This window comes from Miscanthus floridulus, chromosome 5, assembly GCF_019320115.1.
Source record: "Miscanthus floridulus cultivar M001 chromosome 5, ASM1932011v1, whole genome shotgun sequence".
In the NCBI taxonomy this organism is placed as follows: Eukaryota; Viridiplantae; Streptophyta; class Magnoliopsida; order Poales; family Poaceae; genus Miscanthus; species Miscanthus floridulus.
In genome coordinates, this window is record NC_089584.1 from 16460173 (window position 1) to 16485552 (window position 25380).

General features: G+C 48.4%; 1 protein-coding gene across 1 annotated transcript; it reads left to right on the top strand.

The window, feature by feature from the left end:
• The first annotated feature begins 14175 nt into the window (after positions 1-14175).
• LOC136451634 (factor of DNA methylation 1-like) lies at positions 14176-18282 on the top strand. Its single transcript, XM_066452324.1, has 7 exons — positions 14176-14454; positions 14570-15677; positions 16187-16368; positions 16795-16884; positions 16973-17254; positions 17354-17566; positions 17664-18282. Exons 2-7 carry the CDS (start codon positions 14603-14605, stop codon positions 17895-17897), a joined length of 2076 nt encoding a protein of 691 aa, XP_066308421.1. The 5' UTR covers positions 14176-14454; positions 14570-14602; the 3' UTR covers positions 17898-18282.
• Positions 18283-25380: the final 7098 nt, after the last annotated feature.

Genomic DNA, 25380 nt, shown 5'->3' on the forward strand with positions numbered 1-25380 from the left:
TTAATCATCACCATGCCATCACCATCATCATAATCTTCGCCATTACTTCATCACTTGGAGTAGTGCTACCTATCTCATAATCACTTTGATAAACTAGGTTAGCACTTAGGGTTTCATCAATTAACCAAAATCAAACTAGAGCTTTCAGCGCTGCATCCCCATCGAGCAAGGAAAGCAGTTATTGAGTGATATCCACAGGTGGGGTATGCGGGCACCATGCCGCACTTAGGACCCTAGTCGAAAACGCGTTCTGACAAGGCTTCTACTGGCTGACCACGGTAGCTGATGATGAACATATTGTGCGCACCTACAAAGGGTGTTAATACTATGCTTGGTAGACCCACCTACCGGCCCAAGAACTCTAGATGATCCCCATCACGTGACCATTCATAGTCTAGGGGCTCGATCTGGTCGGACCTCTCAATTGGGCGTCCGAGGGCTATACGCACTTGCTTGTCACCCTAGACAAGTTGACAAAGTAGATAGAGGCTCGACCGATCTCCATGATCAAGTCTAAGCAAGCCATGCTGTTCTTCCTTGACATCGTCCATTGCTTTGGGGTCCCAAACTCCATCATCATGGACAACGGCACACAGTTCATCAGAAAGAAGTTCCTCTGATTCTATGATGAATACCACGTCCATGTCGATTCAGCCACTGTGGCGCACCCCTGCACGAACGGGCTAGTCAAGCGTGCAAATGGCATGGTCCTACATGGCCTTAAGCCTAGGATCTTCAACCGGTTGAATAAATTTGGCAGACGATGGGTCACGGAGCTTCCCGCGGTGCTCTAGAGCCTAAGGATGACCCCTAGCTAGGAAACTGGCTATGCACCATTCTTCATGGTCTACGGTTCTGAGGCTATCCTCCCGACCAACCTCGATTATGGAGCACCGAGGGTCAAGGCATACGATGAACAGGGAGTCGAGGCATCCCTCGAGGATGCCATGGACTAGCTAGATGAAGCACGCAATGTCACCCTCCTTTGCTCGGCCAAGTACCAGCAAGCGTTGTGCTGGTACCACAGCCATCGAGTGTAGGGTCAAGCCTTCAATGTTGGGGACCTGGTGCTCCGCCTCGTCCAGAGCAACAAGAACCACCACAAGAATTGTGGGAAGGACCGTATGTTGTCGTGGAGGTGCTCCAACCAGGCACCTACAAGCTCAAGACCATCGACGGTGAAGTCTTTGTTAATGCCTGGAACATCGAGCAGCTATGTCGCTTTTACCCTTAATATACGCACACTTTTTCTTATTAGTTTTGCTATCAATGCCCTGATCTTTAAGTGACGCCCAAACCCAGCAATGACAAAGGGTCGGGCCTCACTCGGGGGCTAATAAAAGCATATCTATCTGGTAGACATTCTCTATGCTCGACCCTTTATCACAGTAAGGCTTAGAAGCGAGGGTCACGGAAATGAACGATGAGTAAAACTGGTTAAACTGTGAGAAACCTACGCCCCAGCAGCTATGGCGTTTTTGCTCACCAATGTGATCAGAGTTTTTTCTGCACCTGAGCTTTTTAGCCTTAACTAAGGAAAGAGTCGGTACACGCTTAAGAGTATATCCACTTGGCAAACATTCTCTGTACCCGACCCTCCCTCACATTGAGATCTAGAAGCTAGGGTTGTGGAAACGAACGCTGAGTAAAACTGGTTAAACTACAAGAAACCTTTGCTCCAGCGGCTATGGCATTTTTTCCACCAGCATGATCAGAATTTGTTCACCCACACCCCAAGATTTACGGCCTTAATGATAGAAAGGGTCGGAACGCACTAACCTTTTATACTAAAAGGGGAGAAGGGCTAAAAACTTGTTTGTCCATAACAAAATCTAAGAGCTTGTTCACTTGTTACGAGTTCAGTCGCCTAGCTCATCTGCCTAACTAAATTCTTGGGGGATGATCTCATCCTCTATCTCCATAGGAAAGCCCTATGCTAGTAGGTCACCCAAGTCGATCAGACTAGCTCGGGCCTCTGCCAAGAGACGAGTAAGGAGCAGCAGGATGCCCTAGGCAGGGCTATGCCAACTCCGTTACGAATGATGGACCCGGGTTCCACTCGGACATATCCGGTAAGAGCTCCCTGAACCCATCACTCGAGCCATCTAGGTAAATCCTATGCTAGTGGGTCACCCATAGTCGATCAGACGGCTCGAAGCCGCTGCTGAGAGACGGGTCACCCTTAATTTATGCATGTTTTCTCTTATTGGTTTCGCTATCGACTCCACGATCTCTAAATGACGCCCAACCCCATCAACTGGCCAGGGGTCGAGGCCTCACTTGGGAACTGACAAGAGTGTATATTTGGTAGACATTCTCTATGCCCAACCCTTTCTCATGCTAAAACCTAGAGGCAAGGTGTGTGAAAATAAACCCTGAGTAAAACTAGTCGGACCGCAAGAAACCTACTCCCCAGCGGCTATAGCATTTTTGCTCACCAGCATTATCAAAGTTTTTGTCCCTGTACCCTGAGCGTTAGCCTCTGCCTTCCCAAGAAGGGTTTTGAGGGGCCCACCTATAGAATCTCCATCAAGGAGAGGCCAGTAGGTTGCCCAAGTCGATCAGATGGCTCGGGCCTCTATCGAGAGACGAGTAAGGAGCAGTTGGATGCCCCAAGTGGGGTATACCAACTCCGTCATGAACGATAGACCTAGATCCCACACGAACATATTCGGAAAAGAGCTCTCCAAACCTGCCACTCGAGCCATCGAGGTAACTTTACCAACCCCCACTTTACTTTTCTAGTGCATGATCATTCATTCATCCATTCTCATGCATGCATTCATACATTCATCCCATACATCCAAGCATGGCATATGTAATTATTGCATCACAACACTTTGCGTCGTGTCACAAAGTGGTAGTCGTCTCATTCGATATGAGCGGCGACCGACTAAGGTTCGAAGGCTGGCCCATGAAGGGCTCGAGGCCACCTCGCGTCAAACAGAGCCAAGGGAGAAAACATAGATAAGCCCCAGCGACCTTCACCTAACCCACTTAGAAGTGGTCAGGGTCATCTCGACCTTCTCATTCGATCCTAACCTTGAGCCAAGCCCGTAGAATCTCCATTGAGGGGAGGCCAACTGGACACCTGAGTCAGTCTCTAGAATGACTCAGGCATCTATCAGGAGGCGGGTTAAGGAGCAGTGGAATGCCACATGAGGGCTATGCTGACCCCATCACGAACGACAGACCTAGATTCCACTCGGACATGCCTATTAGCGAGCTCACTGAGCGCGTCACTTGAGCCATCGAGGTAAGTGACATTAGCTCAACCCCTCCGGTTGCGAAAACCATAGACGGGGTGATGATCACAAAGATAAGACAACCCTCAACCAGACCCCCGCTACACATGGGGGCTCGAGGAAAGTTGGACTCGCAAGGAGACCGAATGTGTGGTCGTAGAACGATGGCTCAGATCCTAGGGAGGGGGTACGTGCGAAAACTAAGAATAACGTCTCTAAAACAAGACGCTCTCTCCTACTAGTTTCACTATCCTCTTCTTGATCTTTAATGACACCCTACCCCTAGCAACAGGTAAGGGGTCGTGTCTCATTCGAAGGCTAATAAGGGTATACATATACCCTTTATGAAACAATCATCGTGTCCTGACCCCTTTCCTCACGTTAAAAAACCTAGTGGCAAGGTTTGCGGAAACTAACAACTTAAGTAAGGCTGGTCGGATTACAAGAAACCCATGCCCTAGCGGCTATGACACTCTTGCTTACCAACGTGATCAAAGTTTCCCACCTACACCTCGAACTCTATGGTCTTAACAAACAGAAGGGTCAGAATGCATTAACCCCTTTTCACACATAAAAAGAGAGAAATAACAAACTTGTTCAACCAAAATAAAAGAACTTGTTCAAACAAAACACAAGGGTTAAAACTTGTCCGATTATTACAAAAATGATCATCCAACCTATTTAACTGACTAGCCCCTCCGAGGGAGAACTATGCCTTCTATCCTATCCGCCAGGTCCTACGAATGGGGAGACACCGTTGTTTCCATCTCTTCTAGCTCGTGGACTTCATAACCAGGCACGTAGCCATGGCTCATCTCCTCCAAATTGATGTTGTCCCCATAATGAGAATGAGCAATAGCGAAGGACTGATTGATCTTGGTGTAGAGGGCATTCCTCTTGAGCTGGTGGACCTGAGCCATGATCTCAACAGCATGAGCCGTGAGTGAGCTGGTCCCCTCCGACCACACCACCTCAAGGTCATCGGAGACCACTCCGAGGGTGGCATTCAGGATACCAAGCTCGTCACTCTCCGCCTGAAGATTTCTCCTCACCTTGGTGAGATCCATGGCCATACTGATAGAAATGCTCTCGGCCTCTAGCTTCTAGGTCATCGCACTTTCGAGCTTGGCCTAGAGGGAGCCAACCTTTTGCTGTGCGTTATTGTGCTCTTGGCAGGCCTGGTCATGCTCTTGGAAAGCCTGGTCATGCTCCTCGTGAGCCATGCCACATTCTAAGCAGAGCCTCTCTATGGTTTGGATCAGTTCATCCCACTCCTTGCATAGCCGAGTGACTGCCATGGCATGTAGGCTCGCCCTCTTCTCTAGGACCACGAGCTTATCCTCGCCCCTAGCTTCAGATCCCTCTCCTTCTCAACTTTGCCTAGAAGGTCAAGGATCCACTGGTGGGTCTCGACATCCTTCTAGAGCAACTCATTCTGCTCCTTCCTGACCCTGGCGGCTTCTTTGTCATCCTTTTGTGACCTCGCCAACAGGGCCTCAAATGCCTTCTCGGCCTCATCAGGATCCTGACAGGCCTTGGCCACCCATGACTGAAGATTGTCCACCTCCTCGGCGAGGGGAGTCAGCTCAGCCACCCTCTGCTGGGCGGCAACAAGCTAAGTTGTCACCTCCCCGTGTAGCCACGCCTCCTCAACAAGGCGGTCCTAGGCTTCCTTCTATTGATGAAGGAACTAAGATTTCCCCCAGCTACGAGCTATAAGGGACTATAGAAATACAATGGTTAGGATACAAAAAGTATATAAAGGAAGATAAGCACAAGAAGTAGGACCAAATAATACCTGGCTGGAGGGAACAACAACATCGCGCAATGCGCTCGTAACAAGGTTTAGGGCTTTGAGCGTAGACGCGATCCCTACATCAAGGCTCTCCCGCTCCATGCTCTCTGCGGCATCATCGAGGGTGAAAAGCGTCGACATCGGATCATGCAGATCCACCCATTAGAGTAGGGGCTCACCCCACATGGGTGAGCCGCTGCCCATTGATGTTAGGGCTAGGGGTGACTCCTCGCCTGCTCCAAGCGCCGTCGACCCCTCTCACCATGACATCCTCACCGGGACACCCCCTCTGGCGATGGAAAGGGTTAGCAGTGCAGACGCCAACCTCTCTCCTAGCACCACAACTCTCGGTGACCCCGTAGCCATGTCCCCCTCTGTCCGGCCCATGCCAGGCGTCGTCGCTTGGGCCACCGATGGCACAGGTCATGCCAGTGCCTCAGGTGCCACTACGATTGCGCCTTGCTATGACCCATCTATCATGGTCGTTGCCACCTCCACTTGCATTAGTGGGGTCACGACCGACTGCATCGCACCGGCCACGGTCGACGCCATGAGCGTGATCGGTAGCCCTGTCCACCCAACCGTCAGCAGCGGTATCGCAACCATGACTGGCTGCTCCACAACCTCCACGGGCACCCCTTGAGCATCCGCATCTGCCCATCTCACCGAGGGCATGGGCGCCACCATGGGCGGTGCCTGACTAGCCGACGACGTGGTCACACTAGCACCGCTCCTGCCCAAAATGGGAGCGACACCAGCCGACGATTGCCGCCTTGATTGGAGGGCGATGCTCTTCTTCGGCGCTAGCGCCAAAGGATTCCACTGCCTGCCGATGCTGCAAGGGACAAAAAACATAAGTCACGATGAAATCCAACTAAAATAGGAAAAATAGAGGAACTGATAACTCACCTCAACGCTGTCGGGAGGTAGACGCGTTTGAGGGGCAAACCCCTCGACCCTCGCTCCGCCTTATCGGGACAAGGCCATTTTGAGCCCGTCCCCTACTCCTAGACAAAGGGGCTCACTCCCCTTGGCTCTTGAGGTGCGACGGTAGAGCCACCCACCTCCGCTGGCACTTCAGGTGCGACGGTAGAGCCGCCCGCCTCTATTGGCTCTTGGGGTAGGCCGATGGTACGCCCTGCCTCCACTGGTTCCTAGGGGGCACCGACGGTATGGCCCACCTCTGCTGGCTCCCCAGACGTGCCCTCCCCTCCATGGAATGGGAAGGGTCCTGACTCCTATAAGGATGCCTGTCAGCGCATCCTTGTTCTCGAGGGGTGACATGTACGAGGAAACCAACTGCTCACCTAGATCTCCACGCTTGCCATGGCCTGTCACCATGTCTCACCATGGGGCATGCGCATGCAACCTATGGTCGTCCCCTAAGAAAACTCACTGAACATTTTGCCTCTCCGAACAGGCCATGACCCATTATAGGTAAGAGGGATACGGAGCTGAAAACACTCCTATAGCCTGTCTAGGCCTAGGAGTTCGAAGGTTGGCCCACTGATGGGTTTGACAATCGCTTCGGGCACCTTTAGAGTGACGGGTGGAAAGGGATAGGCCTGTTAGTGGCCAGTACCCAGGTGCACAAGCATCGTGGGTATCCCCGCCCACATTCGAGTCTCGACCGGATATAATTCATGGTTTTTCCTCGAAGAAAGGCGAGAGCCCTTGGGACTGGTCGAATGGACCCAAGAACTATATGGATTGACTACTAAGAATCTGGAGTCAGTCACCAGCTGACCCAAGCCAGATCCCCACGAACGGGATGTTGGGGCCCCACTCAGACCAGCCCGTTAACAACTCACCGAGCACCATGATTCGTCCATAGAGGAAAATCATGGCACGACTGAGCCCTTATGTTTTTATCAGAAAAAAAACATTTGAGGGAAGATGATCACAAAGATAAGCCAACCCTCTACCGAACCCTGGCTACAGGCGAGGGCTCGAGGAAAGTTGGACTCGCACAGAGACTGAACGCACGGTCGCAGAACGATAGACCGCCGTAGGGGTCAAAATCTAGAAAATACCTTTTTCGACATACCAAATCTCACGGCTATACCTCTGAGGGGTCCAATCACAACAAAAGGGAATCACCGTCCCTAGGTCACATCGTGGGCGACAAAAGAAGGCTAAGGCCCTCAGAGTCCTCCCATTCGAAAATGCCTCTGAAGGAGTATTCTACTCCTCCATAGGCTCGGGGGCTACTGTCAAGGACTAATACTAGGGTACCTAAAGAGGAAGAGCTAATGACCATCAACATTGATTCCTTCGAGCAGCCAAGAGCACGACTATAGCTCCAACCGACCCCTAGGCACGCAATCTCCATCTCGCCCGGCCTCTGGGGGCGGGCTCCGCCTCGCCCAACCTCTAGGGGCGAGCTCCGCCTTACCCAACCCCGAGGCCATGGTGAAAGGTCCTAATGGCTAGAGGGGGGTGAATAGCCTAATAAAAATTTCTACAACAACACTTAACAAACTGGTTAGATAATTATGAGGCGAAGCGAGTGTTGCGCTAGCCTACTAAAAATACAAGCCACCTATCATAATTCTAGTATAGATAATATCTATCCACACAAAAGCGATGAAAGGATGATGAGGAAATCACTACTTCATCGCATACAAGCCAAGGAGAGGAGGAGGTCCAGCATAGGCGTCCAAGTCATCTTTTTCATGGTTGAAGTCAAGTCCAACTTGAGTTCGAGTCTGGCTCGGGCTCCAGGACCAGTCTGCCTTAAACTGGTCACCCAGGACGCATCCGGACTCTGTTTTTGATGATCCACATATGGATGGAAAGCTAATTGGATAAGGAAGCCAACCCAATTGGTTTCACATCAAAAGCCCTTCGGAATCAATGGGAATTATCGAAACTAGTCAGCGTCTAGAATCTATCAGGGTGCTGCGACACCGTCTTTTGGTCTGTTGGACCGTGTATCATGTTTGGGCCCATTAGGGGGCGCGTCCAGGGGGTGACGCCCAAGACTCTATAAATAGTAGCCATCGCTCTCCTTAGGGTTTGGGTTTTGTTTAGTTCTTGATTTCCTCGTGAAACGAACATCGTTTTGCTGTAACTGTCGCCGCCAAGGCTGCTTCCTGTAAACCAGGGCCCCAGTTCTTGATCTTGTTTGCCTATGGCGATTAGTCCTTTTGAATAAAAACTTGAACTCCTTATTATTTTCATAAGCCTCATATTTATTTGTAATTTCAGATTGCGTTCATCCTGTTCTTGCTTGTGTTCTCGATTCGCTTATAGGAAAGCCTTCTCGGTGAGGTCAATCGCGTTCGCGTGGTTGATAACCAACAAAGCAGTGGTGTAACGGTTGCAGGGGTCTAAATCAATCTTGGTTCGAAGCCTAGATCATAAACATTGAGTCTCCACCAATCGATGCTATCATACCTTTTGGAAGATCGGGCCTAGTCTAATCTTCCGATAGGTATGATAGCGTCGATTGGTGGAGACTCGATGTTCACGATCTAGGCTTTGAACCAAGACTAATTCGAACCCCCACAACCATTACACCACTGCTCTGTTGGTTATCAACCATACGAACACGATTGACCTCGCTGAGAAGGCTTTCTTGCAAGCGAATCGAGAACACAAGCAAGAACGAGATGAACGCAATCTGAAATTGCAAATAAATATAAGGCTTATAATAATGAGAGGGAGTTCAAGTCTTTATTCAAAAGGACTAATCGCCACAGGCGAACAAGATCAAGAACTGGGGCCCTGGTTCACAGCAAGCGGCCTTGGCGGCGACAGTTACAGCAAAACGATGTCTGTTTCACGAGGAAATCAAGAACTAAACAAAACCCAAACCCTACGGAGAGTGACGACTGCTATTTATAGAGTCTTAGACGCCACCCCCTAGACGCGCCCCCTAATGGGCCCAAACACAATATACGGTCCAACGGACCAAAAGACGGTGTCGCAGCACCCTGATAGATTCTGGACGCTGACTTGTTTCGATGATTCCCATTGATTCCAAAGGTCTTTTGACGCGAAACTACTTGGATTGGCTTCCTTATCAAATTAGCTTTTCATCCATATGTAGATCATAAAAAACGGAGTCCGGATGCATCTTGGGTGACCTGTTTAAGGCAGACTGGTCCTGGAGGCCGAGATGGACTCGAACTTGATTTGGGCCTCCACCTTGGTGACTCAAACCAGATGAGCTTTGGGCCTCCTTTTTGCTTAGGACACCCTCGTTGATCTCCTTGGTCTCTATATGGTTCTCCAAGCATGGTCATATGTATAGAGGTCATGTCCTCATCAGTTAGTGTGCTCTCAAAAGCTAACTAAAGAGCTACACCAACCAAGCAATTAAGCTCTCACAACTAGGTACACTAAAGAGCTTGGCAACTAGTTTGTGGTAAGGTAAAAAGAGTAAGCAAGATAGTTATACCGCCATGTAGATGACTGGGCCAATCAATCATAAGGATGAATAACAATGAAGACCAATCACCTCGGAATCAATGATGAACACAATGATATTTTACCGATGTTCACTTGCTTGCCAGCAAGCTAGTCCTCATTGTGGCGATTCACTCACTTGGAGGTTCACGCGCTAATTGGCTTCACACGCCAAACCCTCAATAGGGTGCCGCACAACCAACATAAGATGAGGATCACATAAGCCATGAGCAATCCACTAGAGTACCTTTTGGCTCTCCGCCAGGGAAAGGTCAAGAACCCCTCACAATCCCCACGATCAGAGCCGGAGACAATCACCACCCTCTGCTCAACGATCCTCGTTGCTCCAAGCCATGTAGGTGGCGGCAACCACCAAGAGTAACAAGTGAATCCCACAGCGAAACACGAACACCAAGTGCCTCTAGACGCAAACACTCAAGCAATGCACTTGGATTCTCTCCCAATCTCACAAAGATGATGAATCAATGATGAAGATGAGTGGGAGGGCTTTGGCTAAGCTTACAAGGTTGCTATCTTAATGCAAATGGCCAAGAGAGTGAGCTTGAGCTAGCCATGGAGTTTAAATAGAAGCCCCCATGAAATAGAGTCGTCGTATCCCTTCACTGGGCACAACACGGGGTGACTGGACGCTCCGGTCATATTGACCGGACGCTGGCCCTCAGCGTCCAGTCACGTGATACACGCCACGTGTCCCCTCTCTTTGAATACTGTTTGCCCGATCTCAACGGTCAATAGTCGATCGGACGCTACGGCATAAGTGATCGGACGCTGAGCCTTCAGTGTTCGGTCATTTCCAATAAGGTTCCAGAAACGAATTTCTTTGACCGGACGCGTCCGGTCATGCTTGACCGGACACACCTAGCGTCCGGTCACTCGGTGAATCCTCTATGCATGACCATGTCAGTGTGACCGGACACAGCCAGCCAGCGTCCAGTCGATGACCGATGCCACGCTTCTTCAGCTGCTACTGACCGGACACGCCGGTCCTACAGAGACTAGCGTCCGGTCACTTATAGTGACCTCTGTCTTTTTTGTCTAGGGCACCGATGGCACCATCGGACTATCCGCACTTTATGGGTGGACACTCCGCCAGTGAAGTTCCTAACCCTTGCTCAAATGTGCCAACCACCAAGTGTATCACCTTGTGCACATGTGTTAGCATATTTTCACAAACATTTTCAAGGGTGTTAGCACTCCACTAGATCCTAAATGCACATGCAATAAGTTAGAGCATCTAGTGGGACTTTGATAACCGTATTCCGATACGAGTTTCACCCCTCTTAATAGTATGGCTATCAAACCTAAATGTGATCACACTCATTAAGTATCTCGATCACCAAAACAAAATGGCTCCTACCATTTATACCTTTGCCTTGAGCCTTTTGTTTTTCTCTTTCTTCTTTTCAAGTCCAAGCACTTAATCATCACCATGGCATCACCATCATCATGTCATGATCTTCATTTGCTTCACCACTTGGAATGTGCTACCTATGTTATGATCACTTGATAAACTAGGTTAGCACTTAGGGTTTCATTAATTCACCAAAACTAAACTAGAGCTTTCACACGAGCTCTGCCTCACCCGACCCTTAGGTTCGTGCTCTACCTCGCCCGACCTCGAGGCCACGAGCACCGCCTTGCCCGACCCTAAGGCCGCGGGCTTTGCCTCACCCGACCCTTGGGTTTGTGTTCTGCCTCGCCCCACCTCTAGGGCAGGGTCTGCCTTGCCCGACCCTAAGGCCGCGGACTCTGCCTCGCCCGACCCTTGGATTCATGCTCTACCCCGCCTGATCTCTGGGGGTGGGCTCCGCCTCGCCTGACCCCGAGGTCATAGGCTTTGTCCGCCCAATGGAGACCCATACCGCCGCCAACCACTCTAGGTCCAAGCGTATGGGCTTGTGTCAAAACTCTAACACTAAGGAAGAGACCAGCATGCCCCGATGTAACCCGTGGCCATGACGGGTCATACCTAAGGATTCACATTAGGAATGGCGTCGGGCATACCGGTGCTGTCTTGCCTAACCCCCGTATGAACGCTGATAGGCGCGTTAGCTCACCACGACATCTGCTACAATAGAATGGAATGCCATGACCGGCAGACGATGCCTACGCATGGCGCCAGTGATGGATAGGGCCACGACATGGAGTTGTCCCTGTTGACATCTATAGGGTCGATGGGACCCACATGAAGGATAAGAAGGATCCGGCGATCCTGAAGGACTCCTCTCTCTCATTTCTTCTCTTTTCCTCCACTGTAACCCGTGCTTTCCCTTGGCTTATAAAAGGGAAAGCAGGGCATCCCATGAAGAGGATTCGATCTGACCCCGAACCGATCTGATCCAGATACACACAAGAGCAGCAACCGAGCTCTAAACACCCTTTCACTCCTTTCACTAGAGACATAGGACTTATCCCTCTCTCGCCTGTTTATAACCCCTACTATAAACTTTTAGTGCTATTAACATGAGCAGCAGCGATGAACTAGACGTAGGGACTTTCTACCCGAACCAGTATAAACCTCGTGACCTCTAAGCACACCATACGAGCCAGACGCGCAATACTAGAAATTTACTCATCGGTGGTAACTCGAAACACCGACAATCTTAGTGTCATTCTAGAGGTGGTACTAGGTAGTACCAATAAGCATTTCTGGCACCATCGCTAGAGATGACAACTTAGTAAAAGTAATGCTAAGAAATATCAATTACATTAGGTGACTACTTAAACAAGTGACAAGTTAATAAATACTAATAGGAAGTGATGTGTGAACGAAAATATGGCGGAAGGGGAACGACGAAGTGAGTCCGCAAGTAAAGTTTTCATTCTTCATTCTCTCTTTCCATGAACTCCGAGGGGCCTATATATACACACTCGTAGGCTTTACACATGACCAAAATGCCCTCACACCCACTCTAGATTCAGAGCATATCCTAGCAGACCTAGGGCAGCTTGGTTAGGTGCTTTGTGCCACCCCTAGTCACCACCGCCCTCAGCTAGACCTCGTCGCCCCTAACACGAGCAGGGGACCACCTAGATTGGGCCACCTTCATCCTTCGTAATTGGTGCCTTCAAACTTCGACCCGGCTCCCTCATTTTGTCTCGAGCGTTCTTTCTCCTTTCGTGACTCCAACCGTTGTCGTGATGAAACCTGATGATCACCTACATATGAGAACACTCATAAAAGATGGCGAAAAGGGACTTATTCGTACGAATGAGCGAAGTGCGTTGTCTAGGCTCATGGCATCGCCTATCAGCCCCGACGCCTGGTGCTCTTGTTACTTCGTTCCTTCGTCCCTCAAGAGCCCTCGGGACTCAAGAGCGAGGTGCACCACCTACTTTTAGCAAATGTGCTGCTTTGACGAATATTTGAAGGATCGAGCGAAAGGACGGCGAAGGGCGAAGAGGGGGGTGATGAAAGGGCATATCTCCCAAAATTTCACCCCATGTAGAAAATAGAGAGAAATTTACATAATGTTAATTTGAAAGGCGATAAGAATTTATTTGTTGTATCATGCTATAAATTTTATTGAAATGTCTTTATTTTGCTCTTCTATCAATAAATTAAATGACCATTATATGACCCATTTAAAACGAGAAAGCTTTTATTCTGTCATTAATTCATTAACTATATACAACCATTTCCGCGTAGAATCTCAATGCTTTCTCGTATAATAAATATGTGTTGTTTTATATTAAACTGAATTTACTAATAAAGAAATGATACATGATTTTGTAGCAGACTTATTTGACTATTACCTTTATAGTGCTAACTCTTTACATGAAGATTGAATTCCATTCTCGAGTACTTAGTTTCATTTTAACCATAGCTTCGATTAGAAGCTCATATGAATCTTTTGTTGTATCTCTGCTATAATTTCTCCAGAATTCTAACTATAAGAAAACCTTTTCAACTAATGATATAGGTCAATTTCAATGGAGGTTTTCAAAAGAGTTTCACTCTTATTTATACCGTGGCACATCAACAAATTTACTAAGTAGACAGGTTAATTATAAAGAGAGAGATATAGAGAGAGTTTCATATAGTATCATCTAAATGAAACCCGTTGTCGCATTTACCAACAGAAAAAGCTGATGTGGTAGTTTTGGTAACAACACCATGAAACTCACCATTGAGATTGGCCTAAAACGGAAAAAATGTAGAATCATTAAATTTATAGATAAATTAGACTATTTTCATAGAAATTTGGGTATTTCCTCTAAATTAGACCCTCTTCAAAAGGTTGAGTTTGCTTTTATAAAGAGAGAACAGAAGCAAAACATGCTTGTAATGTTTTGTCGTTAACAATGTTACTATGACATATTTCTGATTTTGCTGTAAGATTAGTATTAAACGATGATTAGTATCAAATGATGTAACCCTTCCAATTTTAAAAGTTCGGCCTTTCTCAAAAAAATTAGGAAAAAATAAATAAAATCGACACAGGCAAACGACAAAAATCATCTTGAAAATGGCAGACAGAAAAAGTTAAGAGCCCTCGAATCCCGGTCCTAGGGACGGCTCCCAAAGCGGTCGAAGCAGCAGTGGCTTTTTCTTCTCTCCCGTGCGCTCCCCAGTCCCCCACCCAAAACCCCAGCGGCCAGCGCTGTGCTAAACTGATAATAATTGGATCGGGATTGAATGCAGGTGCTGCTCTTACCTCCGTTCGGTAGACAGAATTTTAAAAATACTGTTCCAGCTGAACGGAGAAAAATACCGGCTGAAAAAAAAAAAAACCGAACAGCCAAAATATAGGTAAGCGGACAGGGCTAAATCGTTTCCGAGTGGAGGTTTTGCCTTGCTCGCCGCATCCGACTCCGCCATGCCACCATAGATCCAGCTAGGGCGGCGTCGTTGCGTTCAATCCTGTGCGAGAGAACGCGAAATCGCCGCCGGCTTGATATTGGCCAGGGCTTTCTCCGGCCAATTGCATCAGGTTTCGCTGCCATTCGCAGCGACTGTGCTCCAGTTCGGGGGAAAAGGTGAGTTCTCCGGTCCTCCCATTACACTTTTTGGATGCCTGGATCCGCACATTTGGGAGAAAATCCCCTCTTTCCTTCGAAAGATTCAACAAAGAACGGCTGTTCTTGTGTACAGGAATCTTATCTGCTGAATCCCCGAGCTCCGGCGATGGATCTTGACATGGACGACTACATAGACCCCTACGAGGAGGCCGAGGCGGACGCTGCCGCGGCCGAGGACGACTCCGACGACCCCGACGAGGACGACTCGGATGCGGAGAGCGACTACGAGGAGAAGTCGTTCGGCCTCCTCAAGTCCGGCAAGCACCGGGTGCGCAACCCGGACGGCACCTTCCGCTGCCCCTTCTGCCCCGGCAAGAAGAAGCAGGGGTACAAGATCAAGGACCTCCTCCAGCACGCCGACGGCATCGGCGTCTCCAGCAAGCACCGCCGCCACGGCCGCGAGCGCGCCAACCACCGCGCCTTCGCGCGCTTTGTCCGCACCGATCCGGACTTCGCGGAAGACCTCGTCGGTATCACTGGCATTCAAGGTGCCATTACAACCACCCCTGCTGATCAGAATGGCAGCGCCAATGGCGATGGGAAGGCCAAGGCTAATGGAGATACTGCTGGATCCAGTTCAGTGGCGGCGAAAGTGGGTCCGCCGCAGGTGGTTGAGAGGTTTGCTTGGCCGTGGGCTTGTGTTCTTGCAGCCGGGGCAGGGTTCAATCCTGAGGAGTTTGCTGATAGAGTAGCCATGTTTAGTTTGGTTGAGGTTGTGCCTTTGTTTGTCGATGAGATGGAAGTCACAGAAACCTTTGCAATCGTGAGGTTTACCAATGATTGGAGTGGATTCAATGACGCGCTTACGCTTGAGAACCATTTCGGCGTCAATAAGCTAGGGAAGAAGGAATTTGAGACGAGAGATAGTGGTCTAGGCTCCTCGGAGGGAGATGGCAGCGAAGGTGAGGTCAAGGTTTATGGGTGGGTTGCCCGAGCTGAGGACTATGATGCAACGAGTGTGGTAGGAAGATTCTTGAGAAAGCACACCGTCCTGAAAACAATAGATGAGGTTTCCAAGACTGAATTAGAGAAATCAGGGGAGATGGTGGCAATACTGGCATCCCAGATCGAGGAAAAGAACCGATACTTGCAGGATTTGGAGACAAAGAAGAATGCAACAGAACTCTCAATCTCAAGGCTTGAGGAGGACAACAGGAAACTGCATGAGGCATACAATGAAGGTAATCTGTGCAATTTTTCTCCCTTTCCTTCGGTTCTACTTGATGGTTTAGAGTTTTTCCTGCATGCTTGACATGTCTAGTCATGTCTAGAGTATATCCACGTGTTAACTCTGTCTTGTACTTTACGTTTTATATATTTTTTCATGGAAGTCCTGAAACTATTTGTTTTGTTTTTTGTTCCCTCTTTATATTGTTCATGGATTATTTATTTGGAGAAAAGACTTTATGGGTTGGTTAGACGATGCAGGACTTATTGAGATAATATTATGATGCATGAAATTACTCCATGCCTTATATGCTTTAGCATTATATTATATTTATCAGTAAGACAAGACTAAAGGCTTACCTGATAAAGATGAACTTTTTGGTTACATGTACGAACACCCCCCCTCCCCCCCCCCCAATCTTCACTTTTGAGTGCTCTAATTTCTTGGCTTTACAAAATCAACAAAGCAAATTTTCTCTGTTAGAAGTCATTTATCTTATAAGTTTTATATCCTCTTTTTCAGAAATGCGCAATCTTCATCGCAGGGCTCGAGAAAATGCTCTTCGGATTTTCCAAGAGAATGAAAACTTGAGGATTGACTTAGAAAATAAGAGGAGAGAACTGAACTTACGAGCTAAGGATCTTGAAAAAATGTCAGCTGAGAATGCTAATGACAGGAAGACACTCGATGATGAGAAGCAGAAGGTAAGCTAAACAACTATACAAGTGAAGCACTAAGCTATGCACATGTAACCTCTTCTGAAGTACTATGTATATGGTGCTCTAATCTAGATTTATGGGGGTGTCAAACAATCTTTTATTTGTCTGTCTGACTTTAGCATGAAAACAGCGACTTCATAGTTATTTGCTATTTTTTTTACAAAGGTTGTTTTTAAAATGATATATCATCAATACTTTAATTTTGACAAGGGACACATTGCTGTCAAGTATTTTATCGTCTTAATTCTATGGCATTTCCCCAAGGACACCAGGTTTCTTTCTACAACCTAATTGTGTTGTGTGCATATAAACTGAAAAAAATAACAGCCTGAACATATCATTATGATAGCATAAGTTCATGCTGCAGTATCTTCTACATTTTTTTGTGTGTTTCTCTTCTGAAATGTACAGGCAAAATATGATAATAGTGAACTTGAGCTAGCTAGCATAGAGCAGCAGAGGGCTGATGCAGATGTTCTGAAGCTATTGGCCGACCAGGAGGTTTGCACTTTGCACTTTTCTTAATGTTGTTTTGTACATGTTTCTGTATAATCTGGAGATGAGGATTGATACACCTTAATACCATCAGAGGGAAAAGGAAGATGTACTTGCTAGAATGCTTCAGCTAGAAAAGGAGCTGCATGAGAAGCAGCAGCTTGAGCTCGAAGTAGAACGGTTGAATGGTACACTCCAAGTGATGAAACATTTAGAGGGAGATGATGACGGGGGAGATATCCATGAGAAGATGGAGAAGCTGAGTGTAAGATTTGAGCATGAAAAGAAGCGCCTGGAGGATTTGAGTGGGGATCTCGTGAGAAAAGAGCGTGAAAGTAATGATGAGCTACAAGAAGCCCGAAAAGAACTGATAAAGGTACTGCCTATTTTCTCTACCATGCACCTAACAATCCCTCTACCAAGTTGATGTTCATAAAATGATTTTAAATGATGAAATGATTTTCACAATGATCAGGGTTTGGAGGAAGAGCTAAATGGGCGGACAGCTATTGGGATCAAAAGAATGGGGGAACTCGATGAAAAGCCTTTCCTAAATGCATGTAAGAGAAAATATGGAAACAATGAATACCAGGTCAAAGCAGCAGAGCTAGTCTCAAATTGGCAGGATGAACTAAAGAAGCCATCCTGGCATCCTTTTAAGATGGTTGAGGTTAACGGAGAAAATAAGGTACTTGCTCAGTTCTGTCCAGCTATGTGTTATCTTTAATGTTTATAGAACCTATTAGTATTTGTTCGGAAATCATATTCATCCTCATTCGTTGCAGGAAGTTCTGGATGACGATGATACAAAACTGAAGTTCCTGTGGATCGAGTTCGGCGATGATGTGTGCAATGCGGTGAAGACCGCACTGATGGAGATAAATGAGTATAACCCAAGCGGGAGGTATGTTGTCCCCGAGCTCTGGAACTTCAGGAAAGGCCGGAAGGCGACGATGAAGGAGGTGCTCAAGTACCTGTTCAGTCAGATTGACACGACGACCAAGCGCAGGAGGGGCTGAGGAGCCGCCCTGAGGCCGTGAAGCTAATAAGTAGCGTCTTTATGCTGTTCTGTCAGTCGGGTGCTGCTCGATCCCCTAGTTAGTGGTAGTCTGGCATAATAAGTGCTCGAAATCAAGATTTAGCTATGCATCATGTTCATATGCTTGTGCATGTGGTGCTGTTGCCGCAGGCGTCCTAAAACCTGTGCGATCGTTGAACTGAGCACTGAATAATCTTTGGAGCTGCTATTATTGTTCAGGTGTAAATAGTTAGTGCCTGCCCCTGCTTGGCTTTCTCGTGTGTGTAATCATCTGACCGTTCATGTGTAATCATTGAATCGTGCCGCTTTACAATCAGCGAATCATGTCACCTTATAATCATTAGAGGTTTTCTATCTTCAGAGCTGATGAGAATGAACTAAAAAGAAAAGTGTTATGTCTAGCGGTCACTTCGATAATTCATACATGAAATTGATCCCGAAAAGAAAGTTTTAGGATTGAATCAGTCACTGATAGTGGCCCCGCTCGCGTGCCCTTAAATCCGGCTTGATTTGCTTCTTTTTTTTATCCGGAACAATGTTTTTCTCTCACAAATTTCTCTATAATTCCTCCAAGCAAGCGGGGCCAGTTATGAGAGCCCAAAGGTGATAGTTATCACTTAATCAGAGCTCAAAAGTAAACTTGACGACTAAAGCGGTAATTTTAAAAAATTGGGAACCAAATTAAACCCGCCGCCGCTTCTCTAAGCCTCGCCCTCCGCTCTTCCATCCCTACAACCTTCGCAGCAACTCTGGTAGGGCATCTAGTCCTTTCACTACCCTTGCTGATTTCTGACTGTATAGTTATATCCCCCTTTCCTTTTTTGAACATACACATAGGTACGAATTTGGTAACCCATTGGGTGTTCGAGGTTTGTTAGACTGCTTGTGCATATATTGTTTGTGTTGTTTATAGGTAAAAAAAGAAGCACTAAGTACACCCTAGTTACCCATTTAGTAGGACTCATTATAACTCATACAAATCATCTGTTTTTTTGTTAGGAGGTAGTTTCAAGAATGTCGACAGTTTCTGCTCTGAATTTGTATCGATGTACTTATAGTATTTTTCTTCTAAAAACATATGAGACAAGTATAATGTTACCTGTAATATAGTTCTATGGCTACGATATATGTGGTCGTTGTCGACCTGAAATAGTACTTGTGGTCGATATATTCTGGTGCTGATTACTGCTCCCATCAACCAAACTTATCTGTACATTGCCATGCCCATCCCCTATGGGCGTGGTGAAGTGCGCCTATTTACACCCTTTTTTTCGTTGTTCTCGCTTCCAACCGCTCTCTGCTTCGTATTCAGTTACCCCTTTGTTATTATGCCTCCATTCTATAGTTTCTATGGCTGCAATCAACTTTTACCTAATCTAAGAGTTAGCATTGGATGCCTGATGTTTCATACAGCCTCTAATGCTTCCTACGGTATCGAACCTGCAGCGATAGGCCAATGTCAACCCCTATTGACGCACCAACACCTAATACACATTGCAGACACAGACATGTTTCCGCCGCTTCTTTACTTCCTGGTTAGTAGTTTCCTGTATATCTTCTTTACTTCCTGGTTAGTGGTTTCCTGTATAACTATGTGTACTTTCCATCTCGTCTGCGTCATTTTTCTTACTATTGAGGATTTGCGCTGATATTGTTACCTTGCCGCTTCATACAACATTGGCAGGTGATACAGCTGATGACTTTCCTACAACCTTCCATGTCCCATCAAAACGTTCTGCATGTCGTCGCTTACCTGCTCAGCCTACTGGTATAGCACCTCATCTTTTCATCTTTTAGTTTACATATATTGTCCCATCAAAACATACATGATCCAATGTTCAACGATGCCATGGTGCTGCCTCGTGCAGAGACATTATGTGAGAAACGGAAGCTGGGAACGGAAGAGCTGGGAAGTAGAACCGGAGGAGGAAGAAGAAGGAGAAAGCAGAGGCAGCGACAGACGAGTTCTTCCTTTAGAAACGGTTCCGAGTTTTACAAATCAGATGATACCGTCCTCCTCACTTCTCGGTCACTATATCATTACAGAGGCTCAGCCTCAATCGCGCCTGCAAGCGCCGCACCGATCAAGCCCATTGCTCGCCGACCACTCGCGGGTTGGGCTTTCTGGGCCTTCGTCCTCTGGGCCGGACTCCGGGTGCTCCATCTTGGGCCGTGTCGCTACGGTAGCTGACATCCCCTCCCCCTTGGAATACTGCTTGCCCCCAAGCAGTGGAGCGGGGATACTCCTGGCGAACAGCTTCAAAATCTTCCCAGGTAGCCAATTCCGACGGCAAGTTGTTCCATTTGACAAGTACCTGAGGTATAGACGAAGACCCACGAACGACCATACGCATCTGCAGAACCTGTTCTGGAGCCAAGTGAATGGCGAAGTCAGATGGTAGAGTGGGGAGTACCTGCTGCTTGGCCCCAATAGCCTGCTTCAGTTGTGAGACATGAAAGACCGGATGTATCGCCGAGTGAGCAGGCAAGTCTAGCTTATAAGCCACTGAGCCGATTCGTGCCAGAATCCGGAATGGTCCGAAGAAGCGGAAAGCAAGCTTCTGATGAGAACGTGGAGCCAGAGAAGTTTGGACGTACGGCTGCAACTTGAGGTAGACGAGATCACCTTCTTTAAAACTGCGCTCGGATCGGTGTTGATCAGATTGTTTCTTCATCCATTGCTTGGCCCGGTTGAGGTGGTGCTGAAGAAGCTGGTCCATCCACTGACGGTCGGAAGTCCAGTCAATAACGTCCGGATGCAAGCCAGCAGACACATCGAGAGCCAGGAAACGCGGAGGATAACCATAGAGCGCCTCAAAGGGTGAGCGACCGATGGCCGAATGGTGACAGGAATTATACCAGAATTCCGCAGAGGGCAGCCACTGGCTCCATTTGTTGGGGCAGGCATGAACAAAGCAGCGCAAATAAGTTTCTAGGCACTGGTTAACTCGCTCGGTCTGACCATCTGATTGGGGGTGATAAGCTGTGCTGCGGCAAAGGGAGACGTCAGCCAACTTGAACAGCTCTGACCAAAAATGACTTGTAAAGATACGGTCACGATCCGAAATGATAGAGCTCGAAAGGCCATGCAAGCGATAGACATGCTGGAAGAAGGAGTTAGCAACTATGACAGCTGTGAAAGGGTGACGGAGGGGAATGAAATGGCCATACTTTGTTAGAAGATCCACTACTACCAGCACACAGTTGAATGATTGTGATAAAGGTAGTCCCTCGATAAAATCCAACGATATCACCTGCCACGCCGAATCGGGAACCGGCAAGGGCTGCAAGAGACCTGGCGATTTGGTTCTGTCATACTTGGACTGCTGACAGATGGCACAAGACTGCACAAAATGCTTCACTGCAGTTTTCATACCGCGCCATGCAAAACACTGTTTGATCCTCATGTATGTGACTGGAATGCCAGAATGACCGCCCCAGGAACTAGAGTGGAACTGGGAGATAAGTTGCTGTTGTAATGCCGGGTCATCACCAATCCAGACGCGACCCTTGTAACGGAGTAAGCCCGACTGTAGGGAATAGTGAGGTACAGCCATTGAGTCCACCGACAACTTGGTGAGCAAGGAAGTAGCAAAAGAATCCTGTCGATAACTGGCCAAAACTGCCGAAATCCAGGAGGGTACCAAAGAAGAGACGGACGCACACACAGCTGGAGGAGAGGGGTGGCGAGACAGGGCATCCGCTGCCTTGTTGGATGAGCCTGAGCGGTAGACAATGCGGTATTGGAGGCCAAGCAGTTTGGAGAAAACCCGTTGTTGCCAGTGAGTGTGCAGCCGCTGATCAGTGAGTTGGGTCAAGCTCTTCTGATCGGTAAGAATCACAAACTCCTAGAACTGCAAGTAAGGGTGCCACAGTTGTACAGCCAGCAAGATGGCCATGAATTCTTTTTCATAAGTGGATAGGCCACGGGACTTGGAGCCCAAAGCTTTACTGAGGAATGCCAGGGGGTGACCGTCTTGCATGAGGACAGCACCGACACCCAACTCTGATGCATCTGTTTCAATGGAAAAAGGTTTAGCAAAATTGGGAAGAGCCAGGACTGGAGCTTGACAGAGGGCAGTTTTTAAGGTCTAGAAGGTAGAGTCGTGATCAAGAGTCCAAATGAACAAGGAGTGTTTCTTTAGGAGAGTGGTCAGGGGTTTGGCAATGATGCCAAAGTGGCGAACAAAGCGGCGGTAATAGCCAGCAAGCCCCAGGAAGGAACGAAGTTCTTTGACAGAACTGGGAGTTGGCCAAGAGGAAATAGACTCAATCTTAGATGGGTCCATACCCACACCGGCCGGACTGATAACATGACCGAGGTATGAAAGCTTGGTCTGAGCGAAGGAGCATTTGGACATTTTTAGCTTCCATTGATCCTGAGACAGCAGCTCAAACACAGTGCGCACATGCACGAGGTGGTCCTCCCAGGTTCAGCTGTAGACTAGGATATCGTCAAAGAAGACCAAGACAAACTGCCGGAGACAAGGAGCAAGAGTTGTGTTCATGGCATCTTGAAAGGTCCCTGGAGCGCCGGTGAGGCCAAAGGACATAACCCAAAATTCAAACTGACCAAAGTGTGTTTGGAAGGCAGTTTTGAATTCATCCCCCGATTTCATGCGGATTTGGTGAAAGCCGGACTGTAAATCCAATGTGGTGAAATAAGCCGCGCCAGACAACTCATCTAGTAATTCCTCGATAACTGGAACAGGATATTTGCCTTTGACTGTTATTGCATTGAGCTGACGGTAATCGACGCAAGACCTCCATGACTGATCCTTTTTCTTGACTAAAATAACCGGAGAGGCAAAAGAACTGGTGCTCTTCTAAATAATGTCCTGCTGAAGCATGTCCTTAACTTGCCTCTCAATTTCTGTTTTCAAAACAGGGGCATACCGGTAAGGCCGCACAAAGACTGGAGGAGCCTCGGGGATCAGAGGAATGGAGTGGTCACAGTGCCGGCTGGGAGGCAATCGTGAAACTGGCTCAAAGAGATGAGCATATTCATCCAACAATGCAGACACAACTGGATGCAATGCTGAAGATGACTGGGAAGACTCATCAGGCTGTACCAGATAGATCTGAATGACAGAGCCCACTGGGAGATCTGCAGAATCTCCAATCAATATAGCTGTAGCTCCCTCGTACGGAATGGATATCCATTTTTGAGCCCAGTGAACTTGCATCAGGCTAAAACTGGCTAGCCAATCGAGACCCAGAATCATATCATAAGAGGAGAGGGGCAACAGCTTAAGATCAGTGAGAAAGGAACAGCCCTGCACTGACTAACGAGCACCAGACAAGAAGGATGTGCATTGTAAAATGGCCCCATTAGCAACCTGCACCTGAACTGGAGACGGAAGAGTCTGGATGCCGCTGAGCGACTGAGCCACGGCAGAGTTCAAAAAGGTATGAGACGAACCGGAATCTACCAAAATTGACAGAGGGTGACCTTGGATGTGGCCAGACAAGCTGAATGTCTTGGGGGAAGCTGAGCCCACTGCTGCTGCCACCGAGAGGTGCATCATGATCTGATCGGCCAGGGGTGAATCCTCAGAGCACTCGGCTGCATCAGACTCCGGAAATAAGTCCATCAATTCTTGCACCAGATGTAACTGCACCAGGTCAGAACATTTGTGTTCACGGCTCCACTTGGCACCACAGCGGAAGCACAGACCCTGGGCACGGCGAGAGGCGCGTAATGCTTTGAATTTGTCCTCCGCCGAGGATGGCAGAGCTTGGGGCAGCCGCTTACTGTCACCATCAGCAAGCTTCAGCGGCGGTTGAGGCAGCGCCAAGCCGCTAGGCCAGGCCGGCTTATATGTAGGTGGAATGTCCAAACGCCGAACCGGCCTCTTGTTGAGTCCCAGCGCTTCTTCCTGCAATTGAGCGAGAACACAAGCAGTATCCAAAGTAGAAGGATATTGAACAAGAAGAACAGCTTTGATATCATCACGCAAGCCATCCAAGAAACGTTGGGTATAGTAAAGAGGGTCTTGGTGTTTGGTATAGGCTTTCAGATCATCGACTAGAGCAACGAACTGATGGATGTAGTCATTAACAGGGCCGGTTTGCCGAATTTGGAACAAGCGACGTAACAAGAGCTCGTGCTCATCCCTGGCAAAGCGCAAAAGTAATTGAGAACAAAATTCAGACCAAGAAATTGTCGCAAGCTGATCCTCAACAGAAGAGAGCCAACGTTTGGCTGCACCATGAAAGTGCATAGTGGCCGCTTGCACCCAAACCACGGACTCAACCTGATATAGTTCAAAATATTGAATGGCTTGCTTGATCCATAGCTTGGGATGATCCTCCTCGAACTTTGGGAAATCAAACTTAGGCAGCTTGCCGGTATGACCGCCCCCAAACCCCCCTGGAAGCTGGACTCGTACGAACCCCCTAGGTGTGGCTGAGGTGGACGAGGTGGCGAGGGCCGGGGAGGACTAGGTAAGGGATGCGGGGAAAAAGGAGGGCAAGGAAACGTACCCTTGCCGGGAGGTGGAATCAGAGTGGTAACCACTCCGAATGCACCATCCCGGTTCCTGATGTCAACGCGGTGCCCGCTGGGCCGAGGGGCTGCATATCCCGCAAATGGGCGCAGGGCAGCCAGAATGTCGCCGAAGCCGGCAGCTCTGAAGTGCGGAGTGACGACGGGCTTGGCGTCGCGGAGCGAAGCGCAGGGCGATGCAGGAGCCGAAGCAGACTTGGTGACGGGCGCTGTCGCTATCACCCCGGGAGTTGCGGACGACCCGTCCACCATGGAGCGTTCCATGTACTTGGAGATCTTCCCCACCTCGAGCTTGAGATTTGCGAGCTTGGTGACTTCGAGGCGAAGGTCGTCGATGACGCCGTCGACGCCCGGGCGCCATTCGTCGAACACCTTGGCTGCAGACTCCAAGGCATCTAGACGGGTGGAAGAAGACGCCGCCGTGGAATCGAGGTTCGCCACCGTGGAGTCGAGCTTCCACTCCAGACCATCGAAGTGCTTGTCCTAGGCGGTGAATCGCTTGTCGAGCTCGGCCAGCAGGGCCTTCTGGTCCGGACCCATGGCACCACGGTGACGTTGAAAACGGGTGTAGTGGTCGTGGGTGGGAACGAGGGCAGGATCCAGATCGGTGGAACACAGCACCAATTGCGACTTCGGGACTGGAATTACGGAATCCCCAAAGGATACTGCAGCTCACAGCTTCGATTTAGGGTTAGACCAACCAAATCTAGGGAAGTGCGAGCAATCGATGGCTGGAGAGCGCGGAACCCGACTATGGCCGAGAATCGGTGTCTCTGATACCACTTGTGAGAAACGGAAGCTTGGAACGGAAGAGCTGGGAAGTAGAACCGGAGGAGGAAGAAGAAGGAGAAAGCAGAGGCAGCGACAGACGAGTTCTTCCTTTAGAAACGGTTCCGAGTTTTACAAATCAGATGATACCGTCCTCCTCACTTCTCGGTCACTATATCATTACAGA